This window comes from Hydra vulgaris, chromosome 05 (genome assembly GCF_038396675.1).
Source record: "Hydra vulgaris chromosome 05, alternate assembly HydraT2T_AEP".
NCBI lineage: Eukaryota > Metazoa > Cnidaria > Hydrozoa > Anthoathecata > Hydridae > Hydra > Hydra vulgaris.
The window spans coordinates 21,115,096-21,135,000 of NC_088924.1; the positions used below are offsets into that span (position 1 = coordinate 21,115,096).

Below are 19,905 nucleotides of genomic sequence, written 5' to 3' on the forward strand. Positions count from 1 at the left end.
CACCATACATTGCATTTTCTGGTCCATTTTGACACCATGCATCATAAAGTTGGATGGCTTTGTAAACGACAAATGGAGGTAGACACTGGCCATTTGCTGACCCACAAAAGAGTACAGTATACATTGGTTTACCACATGATGGAACAACGTAATAGGCTGTTTTTGATGTTTTACGAACAAAGATTTTTCCTGCTGTAGGATCTGTATGTAAACCTGTTTTATCTAAATTAAATATGCAATGTGGTCTATAAAATAAATTATTATCGTTTAATGTCTTGTCATATAACTCAAAAAAATCTTTCAATGTTTTTAGAGAAAGATCATTAGCTCTTGCTTTTGTCAAAAGTTCAGGTTTTCTTCTTCCAAAGACTACACTCCATCTTTTTTCAAAAGACAAGCACCAGTCTTTTCCTGGCTTGTCATCTTTAAATGGAGTTTTTATGCCAATAAGTGTTATATAGGATTTAACCATCAATTTAATATCTTCTCTATCTTGTGAAAAACCCTTATCACCTAAGTACATCAGGGCTTCTACTACAAGTTTTTCCTCAGTATTACTTAAAACAAACCCACGACCGCTTCCAATTCTTTTGTCATTCCTTTGGATTTGATCATGGGATTGCCTGTATAATGTCCCATAAGGAATTCCAGATTTTGATACACTGTATACTGACTCCTTCCTTAACAAGCTGTATGGCAGTCATTAATTTGCTGTGATCATTTGTACCAATAGTCTTGTGTTGGTATTCATGAGGCATAATAATTTATTTCAGTCTTATTATTTTATCTTAATTATTTTAAAACAAACTTTTAATATATAAAGTCTATAATTTAATTATAAAGTAAAGAGGAATACAAAAATAAAATATAAAACATTTAGATGGGAGTTTAAATTTTACCCTAACTATTCAGGGAAAACAAATTTGAACTATAATCTTAATGTAAATAGTTCAGAAGCACTTATAAAACTATTATATATCACTGAAAAATGTATATTACTATACTAAAAAGCAAAAGTGAGCATAAGTGTATATCTAAATGTCGTGTAGCTTATGATTTTATAATAAAATACTATAATGTTAGTAGGATTTTATATATTTTATATATATACATTTTACCCCACTATTATTTTATATGTATATCCATTGTACCCCATTTTAGATTTTTGTTTATTTATCAATATGGGTTAGAAAACTTATAAATGAAATTTTACATATTGTTACATCATGGCCCAACTAATAAATATACATCACTAAACTTCCATAAGTAGTATTACTGAAGTCTGCACACAAAAATTTTAAAACATAATGTTTTTTATATTTATTTCAAAACAATGTGTTTCATTGTTTTGAAAAAAATATAAAAAAAATCTTCATGTAAATCAAATATAAACATTGTTAACACAAAAAAAAGAAGCCAATTATGTGTACAAACTGTTGGTAATTTTTAAGTTTTAAAATTATGTATAGATAACTTACTCCATGGATACTTATTAAATATATCCATATTACCCCAACAATCCATATTACCCCACCCTACCTTATGCCATAATTCACCTAATAACATAAAATTAAAAAAAAATAATTTTCTAAACAACTATCATCAAATGAATCAATATTTTTTTACTATCTAAAGAATCGGACCCTAAATAATCTTCAATGCCACACAGAATTGTGTTTCCAACCACCTGAGGTGGTATTACAGGTAGGATAATTAAATTCAAAACTTCTAACAGTAATTAACTCAATTTCTTACTTGGCAATTCTTTGTATGAGTTGATGAAAGGATCTGATGTTACCAAAAGCATATTGAGCAAATCTACATGTGTGGAAATACATAGTTTTTTCTTGAATGATCCTCGTGGAATTGACAAAAATCTTTAATGCGGGTTTCTTGAGATGATTCCAATAGCTGTCTAATTTGAAGATGACATGTTTTTATAACTTCTGTGCTATGCACAAGTATTTTGTGCACAGTAACAGGCATATAGTACCACGGGTATTATATGCCTATATTATTGTTTTTTATAATTGACACTGCAAATTATTACCAATGCGGGACTGTAATTGAGACAATATTTTAAATTAGTCAATTTCTTAATCTGACTTTTGTCCACCTAGCTTGTATAAAACGAAACACTGCGGGTAAATGGGCAAATTTTCCAAAAATTAATAAATGTCCCCCTCCCCCCCTCCTTCTTTTATTAGGGAGTTGAGAGTAATATAGTTTATGAAGAAATTCTTTAATGAAATTTTTTAACTTTGAATTTTTTGTTTTTAACATTTGTTTTAAGTCATTTAAATTTATATTTTCAATTCTTTTTCAGTTGTAAACATTCATTACATATGCATAATATATACAAGATTTATTTGTCTTCATTGGTTTCACTTTACTTCTCAAAATACTTATCATTTACAAATGTAAAAGGTTGCTAAAAACGATGAATTTTCTAGTATAATTATAAAGAAAAAAGCTAAAACAAATGAACTTTAGGAGCTAAAATAAGAATCTTTGCTGTAAGAGTTAGTTTTAATAACAATCGTTTAAATCCTGAATAATGTCAACTAAAAATGGAAATTAAGTATAAACAGTGGTGTACAATCGTGATCGCTCAATAGTACCAGACAACCAAATTTGTGAAAGGCGACTAAAAATATTCCTTTGATGCAATAAAGTTGCCCAAAAAGAGCTACTATTGATTTTTATCCGCAATTCTAGCTTTTTTATTTTTATTTTTTATAATTCAGGAATTCTATAAAATAACTTTTAATATTTTATAAGACCTTTAAAAAAAATTTAAGTTAAAAAAGGCCTTTTTTAACTTTCATTGACATAAAACAATTAAATGAAATACAAACACAATTAAAAAATCTTAGTTTAAAATCAAAATTATGAAAACAAAACCACTGAATATATACTATTCATTATACCGCTATACATGACATTATTTCCATTTCACTAAATTATTTCCATACTATGAACTCCAATAAAAAACTTTAAATTGTTCATTATGCAGCAATAAAAAAAATTGTTGCATTTTGTGGACTAAAAACCATAATTTGAAATCAAACAAAAGAAAAACTCAAGTTTTCAGGTTAGTTTTACCTGTATATACCAATAATTTAGATTGGTTAACATAAAACCACTCTAAAGTAATTAAATCAATACACTCTTTTGTTCTGATTGTATATCCATTAGAACTGTTGCAATGTGACCAATCGCTCCATTGTGCCCAAAAAACTAAATTAAGGTAAGTAAAATAACTAAAAAATTTCATAAATATAAATTAATAAAAAGTCCCTACACTAAAAAAAATTGCATAAAAAATGAAGTTTAAAAAACGTTTATTTAAAGTTAATTGTCAGCATGAACTACTTTAACAGTATAACCTTTTGACGACTAGGAAAACTAATGTCATACATCTTCAACATGCTATATGCTATAAAAATTTCAAAGGAATTAGTTTGGAATAGGAAAAAAGGACAACTCCTATTGTGAAGGAAAAGTGTGACATTAAATAATAATATAAAATTAAATGTTTGTAAGAAAACTACATTGTTTGTAGAGTTTTTCAAAAAAAGGCAGTTTCAGAAAACAACTGTTTTTTTTTTTTACATTTTATGTTTTTCATTTTTTTTACATTTTTTTTGTTTTATATTTTTCATGGAATTTGTAAGAGTAAAAGTAAAGAAACTCGGTTGAATTTAGATTATGAGATTCAACCGAAAGGCATGATTGAACCTTTGTGCTAAAGTTTATAAAATTATAAAAACTTGTTGAATGTCTGTAGGAATCGGTTATATTGTAAGGAGAGCATCATACAATGTTTTATAACTTTGTGTTCTTTTTGCTGTGCACTAAATTGCTAAAATTCCTGTTCTAGACATTTGAACTCATCAATCATTGTTGAAATAGTAGTAACTTTTTTTTTTCGTTGCAACAAATTCAACTCTTCTTCAAGAGATAGTGAAGCTAAACAAGCCTGATGACTTTTAAAATCACCAGAATCAGAAGTTTCTTCATCTCCTTGAAAATTGAAATTTTTTTTGGATACATAACAGCAAAGAGCAAAAAGTTACTTGATGGGAATAGTTATAGTATTCCTCAGTGATATTAATAAATTCATTACAATTTTGTTCCATATTTCACTTGTGAGTTTTTTGTGATTTTCATATAACTCCTTTTCAATATTATTACTTAAATTTGAAACTTTTTATAAATAAGATCACATGTAGTGGGTTTTAGGTAGCTAGATCTATCAGACTATACCAACTGTATATAAATAAAAAAATTACAGTTGTGTAGTTGATTGTAGTTGGTGGACATTTAAAATAAAAGTATTTAATTTTTTAGATATTATATTTGCTAAACACAAATATCCTTGTATTCTATGTCAAAAATTTTAAATTTTTTCTTTTAATTTTTTAGGACATCATTTATTTCTAAAGGCACCATTATCTGATAATTTAGAAGTATTTTTCAAATAAAAAAATATGCTCAGCTCCTTATTGAATGACAGATAAAGGGTAAAACAAGTAATTTTTTTTATGCTATTATAATTTTTAAATAAAATGCATGCATGCTGAAAAAGTATAATGCTTAGCTTAAGTATTTTGACGTAACTAAATATTTTGTCTCGATACTTGATTTTATGAATAAATGTGGGTAAAGTTATGAAAAAGTATATATATAAACATATAAACTCATATCATTATAAAACAACTGATCAGTACATTGTCAAACAATTCTCAATTGAGCTTTCCATGGATTCTATAGCTTTTAATGGCTATAAGTGCCTATTGTTTTCTGAAGTTTTCTATAGTTGTAGCTGTATAGATTTAAACAATCAATATTTTAGCATCAGCAATAGTGATGAAAACTTGAATGCAGAAAGTTCACCTTGTACTTAATGTTTTTATAAAAATATTTATTAGTGGAGGAAACAGACAACTTTATTGATAGCAATGAAGAGAAGCAAGTTTAAATGAGTTTTAAATGAATTTTCAAATAAGGTAAACATAAAATAAAGGATATTATGCTATATTGCAGTATCTATATCCTTCAAGAGAAAGTAAAAACAAATCGATTACATCATAAGAGCATGTTCTGTTAAAGTTGGTGAATTAAAATTATTACGTATACGTGGTAAAAGTCATGCAGATAAACATGATGAAAGTCACGCAATCATTTATGATTATTACTTTAATGACTATTGTAGTTTTAGAATTGTCATGGGAATTATAACTTTGTATTTATATACGATTTTATGTTATAGAACAGAAGGTTGAAAAAGGCTCAGATCATGGTTTTAAATATATATAAACCAATGCAAGAATGCAACAGAGCTTGTTAGAAGAAGGTATTAAATTTAATAAAGCACTTATACCATGGAAGTTTCTTTTCTTTTATCAAACATTCAACACCTATTTTATCCTGTTACTCTAGTTAATAAAAAATACTAAGTAACTCAACTTCCTTCTTTACAGTATAAGATAATAGAGATATCAACATGGACAGATACTCTTATGACAATATTGTTTAAAAGGGTTATCAAGTTGCTAAAATCACAATAAAAATATACATACAAAACAATACTTGGCAAAAGCAGAAATTGATTTTCTGGTAAACGTTTTTCTAAACGTAATAATATCAATATTATAACTAAAAATTAAATATAACTAAAAACAATTTCAAAAATACAAAATTTTGAAAAGAACAGAGTATAAAAATTTTACTAACGTGAAAAGAGCACAAAAGCCGAGAATTATTTTTTATTTAATTTAAAGCCTTCACGTAAAATAAAAACTTTAGAAAAGATCAACAAGTAAAAGTAACACATAACGTAACAATTTTTTTATAGCATTTAAATAGTTTAAACATCAAAATCGCCATGGTCAAATTGTAAAGAAAAAATATTATAATGACCTATACTCAAAACAAACTTAAACTTAAGAAGACAAAAAACCCTCTTAGATAATATAACATCATCCTAAACCGATCAAGAAAATGCAAGTTACTTAAAGCTGCAACTACTCTGAAAAAGGAGAAAACACCTGGAATATATGGAATTCCGGTAGAGATTTATGAAAAAGTCTGGAAAAATTGGAAAAAATTTAAATGATAAAGCCAACAATAACCTCTTTCATAAAACAAGCGAAATGAGCTGGTCACGAGAACTGCCCTAATATGCCTTTTGCCAAAAGAGGGTGACACAAATAACTTGCACAAGTAGAGGCTTATTTCCCTCTTTTGTGCAGATAACAAGATATTAACAAAAACTATATCGCTAAGAATCATCCAAATCCTAGACAAAATTCATGGAACAACCCAAACATGCTCTGTTCCTAGGAGAAACATCTTCTCTAATATATTCCTAACCAGGGGCATAATAGAATATACCAATCAAAAGAACTTAGCAAGTATAATGTTAGCTATAGACCAAGAGAAAGCCTTTGATAAATTAGACAGAGATTTCTTATACAAAGGGCTAGAAATATAAAATCTTGGAAACAAAATCATCATAGCTGTTAAAATAACAATGCTAAATTCCCCATATAAGTTATATAAACTTTATTAACTTATAGAGTTACAATATTGTGTGGTGTAGTGGTTAATGAATTTGATTGTGGTGCCTGCGCTCCAGTTTCAATTGCTATTGGAGTCTATATTTAATTTTTTTTTAAGAACATTTTTTATTAGTTAACTAATTGACGATAATATATAAATAAAATAAAAGACACAGCAGTTAATTAATAGTTAAGGAATCCAGTTTGTAAATAACATAAATGTGCGAACATGTCTTGCTTTTAAAGATAAACGTTATCGTCAATGCTATAACTCTTGAGTCCTCAATACAAGAGAGGAGGGGGAATTAAAGGAGTGTGGGGGGAGGGATAAAAATGTTAGTTTAGACCAAATAAACAGGGGGGAATGACAGATTAATGGAATGAAGAGTGGGAAGTTTTTTTATTATACGATTTCAGTATTTTTTATAAAAAAAGTTTAGTTTATAAATCCGAACTATTATTTTTTACAAAATATGCTTAAAACTATTTAATTCCAGTGTGGCTTGTGGTCAAATGCGCATTTTCCAACAGCTGTTTTAGCATAATTTCAATAGGATTTAATATGTTGAATCAAGATTTACCAGGTAGGCGATTTTTAAAACCTGTTTACACTAAAAGTTTTTGCTTTTATTGATGACTGAAAAAATTATCATCTAATTTTTAAGGCCGATTTTCATTGATTTAGGTTTGAGATATAAAGTTTTTGCAGACAAGCGTCCACCACCTCACTTTTATTATGGACTCGAGAGTAATATAGTTTATAAAAAAGTTCATTAATAAAATTTTTTACGTAAAATTTTTTATTTTTAATATTTGTTTTAAATTTTTAATTTTAATTTCTTTTCACTAATAAACATTCATTAGGTATCCATAATATATATAAGATTTATTTGACTTCATGCTTTCACCGGCTTCACTTCACTTCTCAAAATAGTTATCATTTACAAGAGTAAAAGGTTGCTAAAAACAGGCGCCACAAGCACCCATGAATTTTCTAGTATATATATATATGTTACACAATACTTTACGTCTTGCTTACATAAAAGTAACAGAAACTTTGCATGTAAAGTTATGTTACAGTGTTAGGCATTGTTACATTACAATAATACATCTCTATTACGTAAAAATAGCAAACATTTTGCTATTACGTTTTCACTTTTATTTTGTTAGTTTTTGACAGTAGATTTGCTTAACACAAAAAGCAAGCAGTACCGATGGTCTATTACGCCACCCATAATTAGCAGTTTACCATTGCAAATTATGGGTGGAATTAAATTGCCATCTAACGGGTGATGCAGAAGTTATCGGACAAATCCAAATTTCATTAATTGAGCATAATATTTAGTTTTTGTGGTTTTATGCGTAGGCATAAACGCTCTATAAAATATAAACTTTATTATTTGAAACACAATTATTTAAAATGAGGTTAAATGCAGCTGAACGAGAATCTTTTCAAAAACGACTAAAAATGTTTTTTGTAAATAAACCTAATATAAAAAAAAAAAAATCGTAAATCATTTTGAAAAGGAAGGATTTGCTAGAAGTACAATATATGATAACCTAAAAAGACTTGAAACTGTTCAATCGTTTTCAGATAGACAGCACCCTGGTCATCCAACATCCTGGACTAGAGAAAAGAAAGCCAAATTAATGAGACTTGTCAACAATCGAAAAGGGGTCGGTCAGAGAAAAATAGGTATTAAATTTGGTGTAAATCAATCGACAATTGGTCGTCAGTTAAAAAAAATGAATATTAAATATAGAAAATGTGAAAAGACTCCAAACAATACTATAGAACAACAAAAAAAGGCAAAAAAAAGAAGCAGGAAACTAGTTAACCAAATCTATAACACAAAATCGATTCTATTCATCGATGACGAAAAATACTTTTGTTTTGCAGGGGACAACATGCCTGGAAATTCTGGATACTACACAAACAACAAAAAGACTTGCCCAGAAAGTGTTTGATTTATAGGAAAAGAGAAATTTCCAAAAAAATTATTAATGTGGATAGCCATATCTTACCGTGGTATGTCCGAGCCATTGTTTCGCACTTCCAAGGCTGTAGCGATCAATTTATCAATATATATTAATGAATGTTTAGAAAAACGACTTCTTCCATTTATTCACAAGTATCATGGAGACTTTAACTATTTATTTTGGCCAGATTTAGCAAGTTCTCGTTATTCTAAAGATTCTCTAAATTGGATGGACCAATATGTCTATTACGTTGATAAAGAATCCAATCCCCCAAATGTGCCTCAAGCACGACCAATTGAAAATTTCTGGGGACATTTGGCACAGAAGGTTTACGAGGGAGATTGGCAAGCTTCAACAAAGCAAGTTTTGATTGATCGCATTAAACTAAAACTACAAGAAATTGATTTAAACTTTTTACAGTCGCATATGAAAGGCGTCAGAGCAAAATTGAGATCAATCGCAGATGGTGGTGTTTTTTTATATAAAAAATAAAATATTTTTATTAAAAGATAAATGCTTTATTTAAAAAAAATATAATAAAAGTTTGTTTTTTTATTTATAAATAAGTTATTGATGTTTTTATTTTGTCCGATAACTTCCGCATCACCCATTAGAACTCTTCTCCAACTTTAAGCCTGAGAGTTTAATTTTTATAAAGATCTACAAGATTCTTATCTTGTAGATCTTTATAAAAATTAAACTCTCTGGCTTAAAGCATCAACCATTTTTAGTATTTATTAAAAACTGTATTTGAGTTTTTAATCAAAACATTCATCATGTTGGAACAAAATATTTTCTGCTGCTTTTTGCCAAAGAAATGGAGTTTGGGTCAATCAATATATCCTATTATGGAGTATTAAATAATTAAAGATAAATTATTTAATATAAAAGAAATAATAATAAAATTTTTGCAAATTTATTTCAGACTAAGTAAAAAATAGACTCTTAATCTATATAACAGAAAAGACCTTTAATCTCAAAGGTTCAAAAAATTAATTATCTCAAAATTTGTAATAAAATCAAACACATAAAAATAGTCAAAATTTTGATTAAGATTTAGAAGTAAATTTTTATGATTTAGCTATGTTTTTCTGATTACAGATTGAGCCTTTTATGAGTGTTCAGTACATATATTGACACAATATTATAGTTTTCGCAGTTAAAATTTATGCATTATAAAATTTATTAAATGTAAGTTATTACATTTAATAATTTTTATAACTAATTCATATAACTAGAGTTCCAAAAATAGTTTAACAATACAAAATTACCGGTAGTTATTATTGTTTTTCAAATTTTAATGGTTTACCTGAGTATTCTATAACTTGAGATTTATCATCGTAACACAAATCGAGAGTATCTAAAACGCAACATTCCCTTGTTCTGTTAATCAATCCAAAAAAAGCATTGCAATATGACCAAATATTCCATGGAGTCCAAAAATCTTTAACAAAAAAAATACAAAATTTTATATAATAGATGTGTAATAGAATATTTTTAAATTTATTTATTCTGATTAACCCCAAACAAGGCTGCAATCAACCACTACAAGGTTGAGAGTTACTAGGAAAAAAAAGACTAGAGTTGTAGAGCAGGAAATAGTAGACAGAAAACTTGAAAAGTTGTAGATTGTGTAAATCAGGAAGACACAAAGTTGAAAGTGAGTTCAAAAGGGTTGAAGACAAAATAAAGTTTTTAGAGCATGCAGAGACGCATACAGTAAATAAATGAGACTTTGCTAAATAACGAGAATAACAAAAAATGAGTTTTAAAGAAGTGGTATATGGAAGCAAATAATCAGTAAAAATCACACTATTTAAGTTCTTGAGCATTATTTTGATCAAAATTTAACAAAAATAAATAAATGCTTTGAATTTAGTTGGTAAAAATTTATTATAGTTGATAAATTAAATTAAATATTTAGATTTAAATAAGTGTATTTAAATATATATGTGCCATTCCATTTTTAACTTACTTTACATGAGCAACAACATTATCAAAGATTTGTCCATTTAAACTGTAAATTAAACTTTTAGCTATTTTGTAGGAATGTTAGTCTAAAGAATAAATTAAGCTTAAAAGTTTTTAATCTGGCAAAAAGAGGGCAAACTTATTACTGAAAATGCCTGTTAACTTGCGTTACACAGAAAACAAGATAAAAATATTGATTTAACTTTTAAGTCGGATTTCTGTGAATTAGTAAAGTGGTTTGTATTAGAAACTTTCACAAGATGTTGAGAATTCTATACTAATTTAAAAAATATATAAAAAATAATAAAATTATTGATTTTGAAAAATAAAAAAATATAGAGGTGACCAGCTAAGGAAAATAAAATGGTTGATTTGATACTATATGATAAACTTACATTACATTATGTAAACGAGTGATTATTATCCTAGATTTTGTATATCTAATATTAGGAGTTAGTGTTACCTAACAAAAGGATTGCAAAACTCATTTAAAAAAACACGGGAAATTTTAAAAAGTATTGAACTTATTTATATTAACAAGGGAAATTTAAAAAATTAGTAGTACTCTTTCTGAGTGATTTTTGAAAGTTACTATTATTTTTTTTTAACATCTTCGCTTCCAACAAGGCTGCAAGCAACCACAAATTAAAGTTGGAAGTTACTGGAAGAGAAAAGATTGTAGAGCAAGAAAACGATTAATGGACAACTTAAAGGATTGCAAATTATATGATTCAGGAAAGCATGATGAAGGAAGTGAATTCCAAAGAATTGATATTCGACGAAAAAAACTGTACAAATAAGAGTTTTTGAAGCACTTAGGAATAGTTAGAGTAAAAGGATGAGACTTAATTAAATGGCAAGTAACACGAAAATGAATTTTAGTAGATGGCACAAGAGACACGAGCTCTTTAGAGCAGTGCCCAATAAAGAATTTGTAGAAAAGAGAAAGAGAAGCAACACTACAACGATGTGATGATGGTTGAAGGTTGGCTGCAAGAGCAGGTCCAACTATGTTTACAATACATTTTTGCACCTTGTCTAAAAGAGAAAGGGCATTATTAGAAGATCCGCCCCAGATCTGGCAAACGTATTTCATAGAATGACGGATTTGAGATTTATAGACATAAAGAATAGAATTCGAAGTAAGAAAGTGTCGAGCTTGATAAAGAAATGCAACCTTATCAGAGGCTAATTTTGTAACTGAATTGATATATGGTTTCCAAGAAAGATTGGAAGTAAAAAGTAATCCTAGAAGATGAAGAGTAGATAACTTATCGAGCAAATCACCGTTCATAAATATAGGAAGATCTAACTAATTGCAATAATGATTGGCTGAAACAAATTGAGTTTTATCTGTATTAAAGTTCACCAGCCACTGTGAGCCCCATGCTGTAGCAGAAGTAAGATCGTTTTCAAGTTCAAAGGCCCCCTCCAAGCAACCAAAGAGTGTTGGTTTCATATCATGACAAGAATATGTGTTAGTATCATCAGCAAACAATGCCACCTTAGATGTAAGAATATCTGGAAGATCGTTAATGAAAATTAAAAAAAGTATAGGGCCAAGGATAGATTTTTGAGGAATCCCTGAAGTTACAGAATAAGAAGAAGAGTGCTGTCCATCGAGGACAACTTTTATACTACGATTGGAAAGGAAGGATTCAATAATCTTAAAGATGTTGCCAGATACACCATAAGAACAAAACTTATGGAAAAGACCAGCATGCCAAACTTTATCAAAAGCTTTTGAAATGTCAAGAGCAAAGGTAAACATAACAGGTATGTTGTCCGGGCCACAAGCCATAGAAGAGTCTACGCAGGAAATCACTTTAGATACAGAAGCTGGAGTGTTGCAAATGTCAAGCAATGGATCAACCTGTTTGACGGCAAAAATAGGTAAAATGCAACTAGTGGAATTCAGAGATGATGTTGATGAAAAGTTTTTAGCAAACAATTCAGCTTTGTCTTTAGGTGAGGTGACTAAGTCTGAACTATACAAGAGAGGTGGAATTAAAGATTTGCCTTTATTATTAATACTATTTAAGATTCTCCAAAAGTCACGACAGCCTAACTTTTGAGATGAAATACAAGATTTCATGACCTGAGAATAGAGGGTTTTGGCTTTAGGCAAAACCTTTTTACAATTGTTTCTAGCAGTAATAAACAGACGTCTATTTTCTGGAGAATTGTTTTGCTGATAGATATGGAGGTAACGGTTTTGATCGGCAATCGCAGTAGCACAGTGTAAGGAAAACCATGGAGGAGAGTGAGGCTTGATCTGGAATCGTTGAGAGGGAACAAAAGATTCTATGCTAGCCTGAATCCACAAAGTCATGTAAAAAGCACATTTTTTGACAGAAAGACAAAAGATACGTCTACCCACGGGCGATCACGAAGAAAATCGCGGAAAGAATCCCAGTCAGCTTTAAGGTAGTTGTAAGAGGTACGATATCAAGGGAATTCAGGTGATGAAGAAAAATGAGAACTTAGTTTTAGAAAGATCAAATTGTGATCAGAAGCACCTGAGGGTAAATGTGGAGAAACTGAGCACTGACTAGGATCAGAAATAAGACCTAAGTCGAGTAGAGAAGGTAAATGATTCAGGTTGTCTGGAAAGAGTTGAGAAGTTGACTATTTGAGTTAGGGATTGAGAAAAGCAAAAGTTGTGGGCTTTAATGCCTGCAGAATCACTGACATTAGTGCCAAGCCATTCAGTGTAGTGAGCATTAAAGTCACCAATAATAACTATATTAGCTGATGGACAAAGAGAGAGGGCTTGGTCAATATGGTCAGAAATAACATCAAAAAGAGTGCAGTCTTGAGATAAAGTAGAGCAATATAGAACAAGGAGAGAGGTAATAGAGTGAAGTAATGCTAAACGAAACCACATGGAAAAATAGTTTGTGGATTCAAACCTAGTTTCACAACAAATGGGTGAATTCCTACGACTGTAAATGCCCAGGCCAATAATGTGATTATTGGTTCTTTACGAATTAAAGGAAGATAACCATCAACACTAAGATTGCAAGATGAGACAGCTGAATTCAAATTAGTCTCACAAAAAGCAAGTACGTCTGGTAAACTTTGCAAGAGATAAGACTCAACAAAATAAAAGTTACTTCGAAAACTACGAATGTTAATGAATGAATGGTTCAAAGAACTTGGTAATGATGATGATTTTTTGTGCTTTATAGTTTTTGGTACTTTATTCAATTTTAAATTTGTTAAAGAATTTTACTTAAAGCATAGATAGTGCTCAGAACACTACTTAATAGCCCAAGCAATTGCTTCATTACTATTAAGAAACCCTAAGCCATAACAAAGGGCTTCAAATGTGGCCTCCACAATGTACACAAAAGTACAAACAGGGACACCATCCATGCACAACATGGCATTGTTAATACTTTGATATTTTTCAGCTGTTGATGGAATCAGCTTTTCTGAGAGCTACCACAGAGTTCCGAAAACCTGACAACCAGCCGGCCTCAGAACCATAAAACTGAGTTTTAGAGCTGTACCCTCATTAGGAGATAATAGAATGAGTTGCTTAGTCATAAAAACAGAGACACAAGCAAAACCCATGCATTGAGTCAAGAAAATTGAGCATTTAACATACTAAACTGGAAACAATGTACTTAAAATACATATGCACCAGTGTAATAGATGAAGAATGGGTGCGAGGCTGGTCAACAGATAGAATCTGTTTACCCCTTATGTCTTTGCCTAGGAGGCCTTCTACAAGACAGTAGCCGGATGCATTTAGCATCTGCCCAAGATGAGTATTTTTATCGAGACATCATCTTTAGCCTTTACACTACAAAGAGCCCCAAGGCAGGCGGAGTTTTAATTTGGAGTTGGCATCTCCTAGCTTTTGCCTAAAAAGTCGTATCCTACAAAGCAGCATGACATGAAGCAGATTGTACTGGGTTACATGCCAACAGTAGCAGGATAGTCTGACCTGACATTTAATATTATATATTTATATATAATATATATATATACATATATATAAATATATATATATATATATATATATATATAAATATATACATATATATATATATATATATATATATATATAAATACATAAGTATACTTATATATATATATTTGTTTTTTCCATTGCCTTTGAGAAAACAAATAATTTTTTTTTTCAGAAGAAAAATTAATGAAAGGACACCAAAAAATTCTTAGGCTTCAGCGTCCTGCTTAACATTAGATATATAAGGTAACTTCATATTAGTTTGTTTTAATAAAATTGAAGTTACATATTATTATAATGAGTTTTAAAAAATTTAAGAAGTTATTAAGTATTTAACATTGTTTGTTAACTCAAAGCATGATAAAGTTTTTTTATATTATTTTGCACCAGTAGCATAAACTAATTGTGTTGATCTTAGGAAAAGTTGTGGCAAATAGTTCTACCTCAAACTGAAATGACCTATGTCATTTGTAAATCATTAAAATAATGTACAATTTAAATTGGTAGATTTTTATTACCTTATCTCCATATTTTAATGTTGATTTTACTGATAATTTAATATATTCAATTTAATAGTGTTTACTAAAAAGGTTTATGATAATAAACCTTTTTAGATAAATGATATAAATAATAGGTGTGGAACAGACCAGTCATAACTCATATTATGGATTGCTTATTGCTAGTTTTTATTATTATTATTATTATTATTATTATCATTGTTATCATTGTTATTGTTGTTATTATCATTATTATTATTATCATTAACATTATTGTTATTATTATTATTAAGTATATTTAAAAAACTTAGGCTGGTAAGATAATTAAGTAGGTTTAGAGATATCAAAATTTAAAAACAACCTTTATCTAAACTACTGCAAGTCTCAGCCTCCTTGCTGTTTCCAGTGCAATTTAACCATTGGTTATTGTTGCAATTGCGAGTTCTAGTTGTAATGCAATGAGTATCACAAAATGACCACTCACTCCAATGTGACCAAATAACTAAAATTAATAAATGCCAATTAGCATAAAACAAACATAACATTGCACATTTTAGGACAATGTAAAAGCGCATAAAATAAAATTGTATATAATAAAACTATATGTGCCAAAATAAAAAATTTAGAGTGTTTCATTTCACTGAATTAATGATTATTTTTATGAAAACAGTTCAAGCTCTTTACATGGTTGAATTTCTAAACAGACCATTAGATGTATAATAACTTTCATTTCTGTTTGTTTAAAATATGAACTGTTATTCTCAACAAACTTCTGAAGGTTTAGTATAAGAACTAAGTTGTTGAAAAATATAAGTAAAAGTTCTAGATAGCAAAAGAAAAACTATTCAAACTAAGATGACAAAAATATATTTATTAGTTAAATTTTAACAAATATTTTAATTTTTCTTTAACACAGAAGGTCTTCTATATAAAACCTTTAGCTGTGTATAAGATTTACAAAACTAAAAAAAACTCTTTATATTGAACTTACTATAAAAAGTTTAAAAAGGAAGTAGTTAAGGTTTATATAAAATTTAACAATAATATACTATACCTTGGTTCTTATTGGTAAGGAAATTTTAAAAGTAATGTCAAAATAATAATTTTCTGTTTATATATTCATTGTGTCATTTACCTTTTTATGTAGGTGAAATTCATAAATAAGAAAGTAAAATCTTATTTGAGATTTAAGCGTTCTTTACCAGTAAAAAAGATTCAAATAAAACTTCTGATAATGTTTGGATATAAATCTGTATTTAGTAATAGCCATGCTTGAAATAGGAAAAAGACATTACAAAAACTGCGGTTTTTTGAATTTGAGGCATCATTTTTTAACGGTAAGATATTCAATGTGTTGTTGAACTATCAATACTTGGTACAAATTCCAAGCAGAAAATATTGTTGAAACATCTGTATATAAAGAAAAACCAGGACAGCCTGTTGTAATTAGGGACATAATCAAGCCAACATTTATTGATTTATCTGATGAAAACATACTAAAAAGGTGCCTTCATGAAAAAACCCAAAATTATAAAAATCTTTAAATGCAAAAATTTGGGAATGGTGCCTAAAAAATAAAGGGGTAAACTAATTGTTTATTTAGAACTAATAATTCTGGTAATATTTATTAACGTTTTGGAATCCAAAAAGATTGTTTAAAAGTTAAATATATAGCAAAAAAATCAAGCGATAAATTAAGCCAACATTGGAAACAAATTAGAGCAATGAAAAAGTTAGTCGAAAGGATAAAGAAAGAGTTCGAATAACATATGATGCTGAAAGTTTTAAGTGATTTTAGTTTATTCAATCATCGAGTTGTTATTTTTATTGAAATTTGAAATTAGGTTACCATAGTTTTTGCATTTTATAAAATACTTATTTATAATCTTAAAATTTTTCAGTTTTGTTAAACATAAATATTAGTTGCAGTATGGAACATAAATAGTTAAATAAAGCTAAATCACTTTTATAAGTTTAGAATACTGCTTTTATAAAATTAGAATACTGCTTTTACTTTGAGAAGCGATAAAAAATTTTCAGAAATGAAATAAAAAATTGTTTTCATATTTAAATTTTTTTTATTAGTATTTAATTATCTTAAATTGGTTTTTTCTCAGAGTGCCATTTTTTAGCATGCTGCAAAAAAATAACTTAAGAACTACTTGTTATGGTGCTTTAAGATTTTGTACAGTAGAAGTAATTTGTCTGATAAACTCATTGAAGCAATAAATTTTTTAAATTTTATTATTGAGCAGAGTTATAGGGTTCTAAAGTGAGCTGGTTTGGGATAAATTTTGGCCAATCAGTTGTTTATGCTATAACCACTTCATGCTTTAAGCTAACTTAATTATTTTATTTTAATGAGTATCTTGTTATATTATAAGTAAACACTGAAAAATTGAGCTTTCATAGAATCTAAGATTACCTCAATACCTATTGACGAATCTCTTGACTTTTTTTAGGATTTGCGATGCATAACTAGGGTCCAAGTTTTTTAATTTTATTTTAATTTTTTTAATGCAATTTTTAATTTATTTATTTTTAAAAAATCAATAATATTTTTTGAATTTCTTAACATTTGGGGTAAAGTTCATAACCTTTTCAAAAACAAAAAATTATCCTAAGGTATGTCAACCTGAGTCTCAAATAAAGTTTATTTTCATAGAGATTTTAAATGTATCTATAATCCCTTAGAATATAGTTTAAATTTAAATTCATAACTTTTTGTAATATTTAAATTTATTTTCACTAATTAACCAATATTCTTAGATTTAAACTTGAACAAAAATGTTGCTATAGTGTTTTCAATGAGAGTTGAATATATGTAATATTTGCTCTTTTGATGCATTTATACTACCTTGTTTTTTTAGTTAAAAATGTAAACAAATGATTCCTCATTTGTTCATAATTTAACTCTAACTTACGCTAAAAATCAATATATTTTTTGCATAACTTAAACGTACCTTTTTGCACAACTGCAAAAATAAATTTGCATTATATATATAATATATCTATGCTAATATATATATATATATATATATATATATATATATATATATATATATATATATATATATATATAAATATATGCAAATATATACATATATATGTGTGTGTGTGTGTGTGAGTCTGTTAAAATTAAAGTAATGTAGCTAATGCCTACCGAAACAAATGATTAAAAAAATAATAACTTAAACTTGTACAAGAAAAAATAATAACCAAAAAGTATATTTTTTCTTTTACAAGTTTAAGTTATTATTTTTTAAAAATTTTAAATATTATTATAAACATAAAAAAATTTCAAACAAACAATTACCTTGTGTTTTACTATATAGTGATAAATTTTTAATAAATCCAACATTACAAGGAGAATTATAGTAACAGTTAACAAATGTATACACAATAGAATCGGATAAAACCATTGGATTAGTAATTATATCAGAAAAGTAAACAGTTTCATTAACAGCTACAGTAATAATATAAGTATTGTTTATAAAGCATTGAGTAATAACAATTAAACTTGATGTAGAAGGTGTTATTTTAACATTATATATATTTTTATTTATTGTTGAAATCTGTAAAGAACCATCATTTATGTCAAACATCAAAACATAAGTACTGTTTTTATCCTCAATACTTATAACAGATGGGTTTGTTATTCCATTTAAAAATATAACAAAGGATACCACATATTCATCATAAATAGAATTTAATGCTGTCTCTGTGAACTTATTCTCAACATCTGGAACAAATGCTGAATCTAAAAAAATTTAAAATTTTTTTTTTTTTAATTTTAAGGTTTAGATATTTTCGATCTTTTTTATTAGATTTATAAAAACAAGAAATAAATAAAAACTTTACTTAAACAAATAACTTAAAAATAAAATAATAGAATTATTAGAAGAGTAATAATAATAGTAAACTGTTTGCTAACTGATTGGACTAAAAGGGTCCAACACGTGCACCAAAAAATATTTTGTTTATTAAAATTGAAATTTAACTTAACTAAAAGGGTCCGAATTGTGTAAACAAAAAAATTGTTAATTGTGGGGATCTCACAACCCTAAAAGCATGCCTTGTTTATATACATATATATATATATATATATATATATACATATATATATATATATATATATATATATATATATATATATATATATATATATATATATATATATATATATATATATATATATATATATATATATATATATATATATATATATAGATATATATATATATATATATATATATATATTTATATACATATAAATATATAAACATATATATATATATATATATATATATATATATATATATATATATATATATATATATATACATATAATATATACATATATATATACATATAATATATACATATATATATACATATATATATATATACATATACAAAGATATAAACATATATATATATATATATATATATATATATATATAAAAATCATATATAAACCATATAACCATATATATAAACCATAAAACCATATATATATATATATATATATATATAAATATATATATATATATATATATATATATATATATATATCAAGGAGATTTAAGAAACAGGAGACACCGCAGTATATACTTTATATGATACGTACTAAAGCCACTTTTAAAAGTCAGCGTCTGTCTTGGTTAACCCAAAATATTGTTGTGTTTAGATATCGGAACCTTATAATTTTAGTAAAAAACTTTAAAGAGATCAAATCATTGATATAAAATACTTTCCTAGTTCTGATTCCAAGGTTATATTATAAAGAATTGTTTACTAACTGACTATCAGTGTCAGTTTATTCCGAAATAATGAAAAACAAAAGTAGACATTCAGATAGTCAGCATGCTATAACTAGATACCATAATTTAGTCGGTATAAACGTCTTAAA

At 27.4% G+C, this 19,905-nt stretch overlaps 1 protein-coding gene across 6 annotated transcripts in view; it reads right to left on the reverse strand.

Annotated features, from left to right (window-relative positions):
* Positions 1-19,905, reverse strand: part of LOC136080678 (A disintegrin and metalloproteinase with thrombospondin motifs adt-1-like) — a 204,058-nt gene that overhangs the window by 95,484 nt on the left and 88,669 nt on the right. For all 6 annotated transcript variants that reach the window (XM_065797640.1, XM_065797638.1, XM_065797642.1 and 3 more), the window contains 4 exons: positions 18,310-18,753; positions 15,355-15,495; positions 9,856-9,990; positions 3,106-3,240 (listed from right to left, as the gene is read on the reverse strand). In XM_065797640.1, the coding sequence (XP_065653712.1) occupies positions 3,106-3,240; positions 9,856-9,990; positions 15,355-15,495; positions 18,310-18,753 (855 nt within the window). The remainder of the gene's footprint in view (positions 1-3,105; positions 3,241-9,855; positions 9,991-15,354; positions 15,496-18,309; positions 18,754-19,905) is intronic.